We start from the raw sequence: 9,371 nt of genomic DNA on the forward strand, positions 1-9,371 counted from the left end.
GGAGGGGAGGGGCGGGGCGCCGGGGTGTTTTGGCCCGCTCGCGTCGCCCCCCCTCCTTCCTGGGCACGTGACCGCCGCACGTGCACGTCCGGCGGCGCGTAGAAGACGCCGCCGCCGCGCGAGGCAGCCGAGCGCGTCGCGGTGGCGGCGGCGGGCGAATGGGGGAGTCGATCCCGCTGGGCGCGCCGGTGCCGGTGGAGCAGGCGGTGCTCGAGACCTTCTTCTCCCACTTGGGCATCTTCTCCTACGACAAGGCCAAGGACAATGTGGAGAAGGAGCGCGAGGCCAACAAGAGCGCCGGGGCCAGCTGGCTCTCGCTGCTGGCCGGGCTGGCCCACCTGGCCGCGGCCGAGAAGGCCTATCACAGCATGACCTTCCTGGGCCAGAAACTAGGTACCCGGCCGCCGCCGCTCTCGGCCGCCTTCCTTCTCTCCTTTCTCCCCTTCCGCTCCGCCGCCGTTGGCCTCCGCGCCGCGCTCGTCTCCCCTATAAAACGGCTGCTCTGGGGCTTCTTCCGTGGGAAGGGGCTCGCCCACCTGAAGTACTGAGTCATCGGCTCCTCCCACCCCAGGCGTGGGCGACTTGAGGCCCTCCAGATGTTGTTGGACTGCCGTTCTCAGCAGCCCTAGCCAGCATAGCCTCTGGTAAGGGGTGATGGGAGTTGTAGTCCAAGAAATAACTGAAGGGCCTTGAGTGGCCCACCGCTGGCTCGCGTGCACCTTCCCAGCGTTGGAGGGGCAAGGGCAGGCACGAGGAAGAGCTCTTCCTTGACGTGCAAAAACTTCTGGTGAATGGCTGTCCTAGGCCCGCAAACAGCTAATGCTCAGGCCCACGACCCTTTTTTTTTCTTTCAGAGCTAGGTTCAGTATTCCAACAGACAGAGTAGTGGGTTTCTGCCCACATACAGAGTGCCTTTCTGTATCTCTCCCCTTCTCCCTGCCTCCCCACACATTTGAGGTTGAGGTCTTAGGAGGTGTGCCTCACAGCCTTGGGATTCAGCAGATAGCTTTCTGTCTCTGTCACTTTAAAAAAGTAATAGAAAAGTAATAGTAGGGTTCCATTGTTGATCACAAGCAGTACATTCTTTGAAGTGTTCTGATAATCTTACAATTCCTGTATCTGTCTGATGAAAATGAATACATTCGAGCAGAACAGTAGGAGTGATTAATTACTCTTTTCTAATACAATATAAAGCCATTTGTTTTGAAGTAGTCTTAAGAGTGAAAATTGTTATATTCTACAGCAGGGTGTGGTGAGGTCTAGATCTTAAACTCTAGGCCTATGGGCTGTGTGTGGCCCATCCTTACTCTAGAGGAAACTAACAGGCAAAAACTGCTTCGAGTGCTAGAATGGCAATCTCAAGTATGATAGAGCAGGAGCACCAAGTGAATGGCTTCGAAATGAGATGGTAGGGTGGGCCCTCTGTGACGTGATGGAAAAGCAGCAAGTATACGTTGCTGACTAGCTTTGAGTATGTTGATCTAATTAAATTTTTATTTAAGTTTGTAAGGCTACTGTAATAGCATTCTGAAGAGAGGCACTGGAAGTCTGGGTAATGTGTTAATCTCACTAGTATCTTGGGGCTTTCTACTTGTAATGCTCATGCTGACAGAATGTGGTTGCAGCATGGAAGAGTTTCATCACCATCCTTATCATTTATTTATAAAATTGCTTGATATGCACTAGGTGCTGTACAAAACTAGAAAAACATAAGTCCTTGCCTGGATGCTCACAGTCAAAAAGGGCATGAGACAAAAGGAGGGAGGAGTCAGAGGGAGAGGTGAAAACTTTGTGCTAGCAGGGAGTAAAAGAATGAAAAAGAGTCAAAGAATAATGTGGTAGGAGAGGAGAAATAAAATAGAAAAGAATGCAAGAGAAAATATGAGATATTAATACTTTTTAAAAGTGAGACAGAGAGGAAGAGTAAAGAAGCAGGTACTGCTGTTCTTGACTAGCAGTTGCTTCTAAAACTACAGCTGTCTAGAAATAGGAATTACTGCATAGTTATACTACCTTCATGCACTGTGTTCTTCACATCTGATTACTGAATACTGCTGCCTCCCCTTAATAGTTTCTGCCAGTCCCTTGAGGTGTGATGATGTGGCTGTTGGGAAAATGTGTACTTAATGCTTTCTATATTTTAAATAATTTAAAACATCCTTGTTTGTATGCTTTTATGGACTAATGGGAAGGTCTTTGAATGTATATGGCTATTCTCTTTGGATTTTGATTTGCAATCAGAATGTGGGTATATGCATGCCTGTCTACTTCATGTTTCAGTGTTGCTTTAGAAAGTTAAATGTTTCATGTTCTGCATAGTCAAAAGGCAAGGTTTAAAAGTCTACTGTTATTAATAGCAACTTGAGTTATTAACATTCCATAGTTGCGTAGTTGTCTCATATAGCTAGGGAAGAGGATGCTTTTAGGTTATGGATGTTCTTACTGGCAAAGGTAGAATTAATATTGAGACCTCTCTGAAAACAAAGGATGGACAGTAGAGTGATGTGAAAGAAGGCTCTTGATGAAATATTAATTTGGGACATGTATAAGTTAATCTACTAAAATGTAAAGGGCTGGTACGCAATAATGAAATCTGCTCTTAAAATCTGCTCCTGGATATGTAATTGCTGATGAACTAAATAGAATTTGGATTAATATTATCATATGCTGTTTACCCTACATGTTTTCCATCCATGGGTTTGAGTAATGTATACTTTTCTTTTTAAAAAATAGGTGGGCAGTCATTCTTCAGCCGAAAGGACTCTATACGAACCATATACACTTCTCTGCACAATGAACTGAAGAAGGTGGTGGCAACAGGTCGCAATGCTGTGGGAGGAACAGCCCCTCATCTAGAAGAACTGCTTTCTCACCTGTCTGAACAGCTCTGTTTTTTTGTTCAGGCGCGAATGGAAATTGCTGACTTCTATGAAAAAATGTACAGCCTCAGTAGCCAAAAGTTTATTAACTCTGAGGAACTGATAAACATCTTGGAATCCATCCTAAAGAAATATAGCTCAAGGTCAGTTTATGTACTCTGTATATTATGGTTGCCTTTCATATAAGCAGAAGGATTGAAAATTTACATAGGATTTTTGTCAGAGCAATAGGCACATATGTCCAGATTCCATATGTTAAGAGAATTTTTAGTTTACATAGTTGCAGGCACGTCATAACATGTCTGAACAGTGTCAACAAAGTCTCAGCAATTAGATTATTGTGGAAGTGTGTGTCTTCTATGACCAGATGTTGGACCTGAATCTGGTGCAGTTGCCTGTTCTGTTTACTGACAAGTGCATTGTCTCTTTCATAATCGCTTCTCTTGTCCTTAACTTGTTTTTTAAAGGAACCAAAATGCCAGCAAATGTGTATCTCCTTCAATGCAGAACATAATCACAGTTTTTGAGTCGGCACAACATTAAATAGCATACATATTTCCCTGTAAATATACAGAAAATAAGCACTTCTTACTAATATGCATAGAAAGCATGCGTTTTCATTAAGCAACATACTGGGATGTGTCCGTGACTATGTTTATATAAAGAGTATTTTTAGGATATACAAAACTGAGTGGGCTATCATGGACATTGCTGTAACTACAGATCTAGGCCTGTTTCTTGTTCTCAACAGATATATTTCTTCTAAGAGGTGATACTTTTATTGCACCAGCATGTTTGAGTAGGTCTGTTAAATTCAAAATGAACACCAGCTTGGTGGGATCAGCATGGTTTACTATAAAAACTGAACATTTCCTATGTTGAGCATTTTTTGCCTGCAGCTCAGGACAGTTTTAGTCTTTTATAAATTCTTTTTACAGAACAAGGACAGTGTGGAAATAAACTGCTTTTGAAACACAGTATAACCTTTTTAAAAAAACTGTACAGATCCAAACCATATTTGCCTCTATTGGTTGCTTAAAAGCAAAGTATTCTGCAAACTGTACCTTTTGTAAAATCGTTTCTTCATTTGAGCTTTCCTCAGCTTCATACTTCATTTAGGTTAGATATAACAAATGATCCCTATCTAGATAGTGCACAGCTCAGCAGGATTAAGTATGCCCTACTGCTACAAATGTAATAAACATGTCAGTAGACTTGTTTTTTATGCTGAGGATTTTGCATGAAGGGCAGGGCACAGATTGAAATGTTGCAATACAAGGCATTTCTGTTCTGCACCTAAAGAGCTTCAGAAGACAGAATCTTTTTGCCAGTGGTTCAGAAATTGTGGAGAAACACATTGAGTTATCACTGCTGTGTCCTCCAAGGATATTGTAAAAACCTGTTGGTCTCAGCAGTATTCTGCTGTACTCCCTCCAGATATGCTTGATGCAAAGTATCTTTACCACAGATGTTCTCAGCTCCTTTTGTAGCCACTGTTCTTTTAGATACCTGTTTTTTTATTTTAAAAAATTAACAAATCCTGTCGTGTAGGAAGACAAGAAATAACATCCTTGAGATGATACGTAAGGTGAAAATATGACCCATAAGATATGGCATATGCACCTTCTCTGATACCACCTATGAGTTAATTTTTTAAAATATTTACATCCTACCTTTCTGGCCAGCTAGCAAATGCAAAAGCAGCTTATAGTAGACCAGTACAGTGTGTTTAAATAATACAGTGGCTGTTGTTGTTGTTCAGTCGTTAAGTCATGTCCAACTCTTCGTGACCCCATAGACCATATCATGCCAGGCCTTCCTGCCCTCCGCTCTCTCCCAGAGCGTGCTCAAGTTCATATACAATGGCTAGAAATATATTAAACCATTAATTATTCCTAATAAAAATATCCATCTTTAGACCAAAAAGTCTTGATTTGGTTTTGGAAGGATTATTTATTTATATTTACTAGTTGCCTTATAGCTCATTCTCTAGGTGAAGTACAATCACTTAAATATAAAACAGTATTAAAAACATAACCGTAATACAGTCAATGTGAACATTAAAATCCAAAGTGGGCGCACAAGAATAAAATAATTGCCAAGACAGAGTTCATTTAAGATATGGGTAGGCAACTTGTGGTCCCCCTGATGTTTTGGAAAAGCAAATGGAGAAAAGAAAATGGAGAAATCCCAGGTGCCTATAGAAAAAGGTTTATTGTAGTTCTTTTATATTGGCTCGACATATTTTGGAAATACTGATTTCCTTCTTCAGGTGATTATCTTGTAGCCAATATATGAAGATGGACAAACCTCATCCATTTGTATACATTCATCATTGGCTGTGCTGGCTAGGACCCATGGGAATTGTAGGCCAAAACATCTGGAGGGCAACAACTCACGCAGGGGTAAAACCACCTTAAATGTACAACCAACCAGCCTCCATCAGTCAGCAAAGACCAATTTCCTAATACCATTTTTAAAGATATTAAAACAATCTTTAAATGATACTTATTTGATATAAAAACTTATGTTAAAAGACATAGAATAAAAAAGAATTAAAAAGTCTTTGGCGCCCAAAGGATGAAACTGTTTGGGCCAATGAACCTTCGGTTTCTTTTTCTTGCTAACAGCTGGTTACAAAGAATGATACATACATATGCCTATATAAGGCTGCTGGCATCATTGTTCACTTGATCATGACGAAGAAGCAGAACCCAGGGCAGGGCTCTGTAGGTAGCTGACTTCATGCTGAGTGCAGGTTGCATTCTGAGACAGAGTTGATAAGGGGCAAAATCTGCTTCTTGCTCCAGATGCTGGGGTCACTAGTGTTCCAACCCCAATGAGGTGTCTGAGTGAATACCTTTATTTTCTCATATGTGAATGGGTGGCTGCCATTCCACTGTTATGTAGAAAAATAACGGGATATACTTTGAAATAACACTGCGGCGTGCCCAAAATTTGCCCATCTCCATTGCCGCTGCAAGACTTGGCCTGTATTGACAGGGATCCATGCAGTGCAGCAGTTCATTGGAGGTACATTATCATATCCTTCTTCATTGTGAAGGCAGTGAAGCATCTCAGGGAAGGAGGTGATGTGTTTTCACTGCTGCTTTCCTTCATCTCAAGGGCAGCTTCTGATTTGAGAGGCAGTCGAAGGATTCCATAGGAGGATGTTGTCTTGGGGGTGTAAAGGGCAGAGCTGGGGGTGTAAAGGGCAGAGCTGGACCTGAAAACTAGGCCTGGCTCCATCATGCCTTACAGCATAGGAATACAGGATGCTGCCTTATACTAAGTTTGACCATTGCTCCATCTACCTCAGTATTGTCTACATTGACTAGCAGCAGGTCTCCAAGGTTTCAGATGGGGGAGTCTTTCCTTGCCCTACCTGGAAATGCCAGGGATTGAACTGGGACCTTTTACATGCAAAGCATGTACTTTGCTATTGAGCTATACCTTGATTACAGTAAAGACGGTGACTATCACTGAAGTTATTGTCTTTATGGTTAGAGCAAAGGAGAATGCTTAGCCTGTTGATTCAAGTTTTTCATTTCTTCCCTGTCGGTCAGACTAGGTTTTACAATAAATGTACAATAATATATCAGTTTTGTAGCTTCAGTTAAATTCATGAAAAACCCTTTCGGCCTTCTTATAGTTCTTTTGAACTACAACAGATGCATCTGCTAATTTAAATAGTTCCCTAAAACTTGGGACTATTGACAAGAAATATGATTTCATGTTTATAGTTTTTAACTGTCAGTGTCAGGAGTAGTGCATTTCTTGTAGAACAGAGGAGCCATGGAAATACATTTTTAATGATGTCTGTGATGAGGCTTTTAATTAGAACGCTTGTTTCTGTGCCAGTTGGGTGAGCTTGACCATTCAACTGGCAATTTTCTGGAATTACCTTTTTTTTTCACAGGGATTCCCAAACAAGCATGTGTTCAGTTGAAATTCTACTTCATTTAAACTGGGTTGGCTGAGTGTTTGATATGGTTCACTGAAGGCACATTGTCTCCAAATAGGCAACATTATTTCAGGATCCATAGCAATAATGTTCCTTTTATTAGGAAAGAATTTGAGCGCTGATCTGTGTTTTTTTCTTTCCTTGTCTAGTTTGCAGTAACAATAAAATGACTGGTTGGAACCAACCTGGGCTAAAATTTTGTAGTAGTGGAAAGCAGGCAGGTGAAAATCAAGGCCTCATTTACTTTTTGCAAGAAGTCCTACTTTGGCATAAAGTGATGTCTTATAATTTAATTAGAATAATTTATGCTGACTATAATTCTTCCACTTTATGCAGGTATAGGATATTTTATCCCCAGAACTAGGGATTCCGTAGGTATATGATGCGTGGGATAGGATGAATATTGGTTGCTGTCCCCATAAAATAGGGATGGGAACCTCTTCCACTCAGACTTCAGGTGTGGACACACTTCAAGCTTGTAGGATCTGCGTGTTTTTTTTAGTAGAAATCTGAGGTGCACCAAGCAGAGCCTGGTGCAAAATAGCGACACGGGCAGACATATGCATAGATTCTCAGCTCAGGAGTTTCTGATAAGTACTAGAATCAAGAGCACACAAGTCCTTTCACGCAAAAATCTGCCCCTGGCTTCTCCCCAAGCATTCTTTTTTTCAGAGACCTAATTTAGAGGGGAAAAGCTTTATAGGCGTTTCTGTTGTTAGACAATTGAGTGTCAGAAACCATTGACAATCCACCACAAGAGCCCGATCTTCTGCCCACCTCTGTTCCAGAACTTTATACTCCCTAGACTCTCAGCTAGTTGAGAGAATAGTCTTTTCCATGCAATGTCTCATGTGTATTGAAATATGTTTCATTTTCTAGATTTCATCATCCAATCCTTAGTCCTCTTGAAAGCAGTTTCCAGTTAGAAGCAGATGTCCTTACTCATCTTTTGAAAGCTCAGGCACAGATTTCTGAGTGGAAGTTCCTCCCGTCCTTGGTCCACTTGCACAATGCTCACACAAAGCTGCAAACATGGGGGCAGATTTTTGAGAAGCAACGAGAAACGAAGAAGCACCTGTTCGGTGGTCAGTCTCAAAAGGCTGTACAGCCTCCACACCTCTTCCTGTGGCTAATGAAACTCAAAAATATCCTTCTTGCCAAATTTAGCTTTTACTTTCATGAGGCGCTTAGTCGACAAACAACACCATCTGAAATGAAAACCTTGACTGCAAAAGCCAATACTGATTATTTTGGGAGAATTTCCAGCTTCATCAGGAAATATGATGCTGTTAATGTTTCTTTAATCTTTGACAACCGTGGGTCTGAGAGCTTTCAGGGGCATGGTTATCATCATCCCCATTCCTACAGAGAGGCCCCAAAGGGTGTAGACCAATATCCAGCAGTGGTCTCTCTGCCCAATGACAGGCCTGTTATGCACTGGCCCAATGTCATTATGATTATGACTGACAGAGCTTCTGACCTCAACAGTTTGGAAAAGGTGGTCCATTTCTATGATGACAAAGTTCAAAGCACATACTTTTTGACTCGTCCTGAACCTCATTTTACCATCGTAGTTATTTTTGAATCCAAGAAGTCTGAGAAAGACTCTCATTTTACCTCTTTTCTCAATGAAACTTCATATTCCCTTAAGAACTCTAAAGCTTTTGCAACCCTGAAGCCTGGATCCAAAGGATAGTACTGGCTATTTAAAAATATATTAGGCTGCAACAAAACAAGCTCTAGGCTTCCAGAAATATCCATGTTGACATTAAAAAAAAACTATTTTAATATTAAGTATTTAATGTTGAATATTAATATTTAATATTAAGCATTTTGAGAATGAATAATCTAATGATATAAAGTTGAATGGGAGGGTCACATAAAAGCTACACCAATGTGCACTATAAATATCAGGATGGTGTTTTGCTCAACTGCTGTATTATTTTTTTAAGTCTATGACACTTTGTTGCCCTTACCTAAACTGAATATATGCACTTTATATTTTGCTGGTCATTCATGTAGCATCTGCTGGAAACGTGGTTTGAAAGGAATATGGAGTGGATTTTTTTTCCAGAACCTATTTCTTCTATTAAAGTACTCCTCAGTCATATTCACTGGAAAGTGTTAGAACTTGGAAGCAAATAATTGCAATAAATTAAATGCATCTTGGAAAGTGTACCTTTATTTTTCAGGTCTAATTTAGCTTTAAAATGACAGTAAAACCTTGGTCTGGAATTCTATATTTCCTCAATAAGATCCTGAATATACTGATTTTCTGAAATGCTCTATCTACCCTTGCATATTGGGTGTGTTTTAAAAAGAGGATATATTTTGAGTATTTTAAAACTAAAGCCTTACTGAACTAGGGTTGGAAGGGCAATAACTTTCACGTCTAGCGTAGCCATTGGTAGAAAGCTACACTGAGGAACTAACAATTAGGGAATGTATATTTTATCAACATAAATGCAAACAAGCATGGAAATAAATGCATAGAATTGAAGATTCTAAATACTAATTTAGACATGCTT

At 40.7% G+C, this 9,371-nt stretch overlaps 1 protein-coding gene across 1 annotated transcript; it reads left to right on the forward strand.

Moving 5' to 3' along the window:
• Nucleotides 1-93: 93 nt before the first annotated feature.
• Nucleotides 94-9,016, forward strand: KICS2 (KICSTOR subunit 2). The gene is made up of 3 exons (XM_084810598.1): nucleotides 94-393; nucleotides 2,734-3,022; nucleotides 7,723-9,016. The coding sequence occupies exons 1-3, from the start codon at nucleotides 159-161 to the stop codon at nucleotides 8,537-8,539; spliced, it is 1,341 nt and encodes a 446-aa protein (XP_084666724.1). The 5' UTR covers nucleotides 94-158; the 3' UTR covers nucleotides 8,540-9,016.
• The last annotated feature ends 355 nt before the right edge of the window (nucleotides 9,017-9,371 follow it).

Source organism: Heloderma suspectum, chromosome 7, assembly GCF_057233095.1.
Source record: "Heloderma suspectum isolate Gila_16-S chromosome 7, 16-S_ref, whole genome shotgun sequence".
NCBI lineage: Eukaryota > Metazoa > Chordata > Lepidosauria > Squamata > Helodermatidae > Heloderma > Heloderma suspectum.

What these genes read in the sequence shown, in the direction of transcription:
- KICS2 (XM_084810598.1), top strand. Translation starts at nt 159, where the DNA reads ATGGGGGAGTCGATCCCGCTGGGCGCGCCGGTGCCGGTGGAGCAGGCG. An exon ending in CTTCCTGGGCCAGAAACTAG is followed by an intron (nt 394 to 2,733) that starts GTACCCGGCCGC and finishes TTTAAAAAATAG; the next exon opens with GTGGGCAGTCATTCTTCAGC. An exon ending in CTAAAGAAATATAGCTCAAG is followed by an intron (nt 3,023 to 7,722) that starts GTCAGTTTATGT and finishes TTCATTTTCTAG; the next exon opens with ATTTCATCATCCAATCCTTA.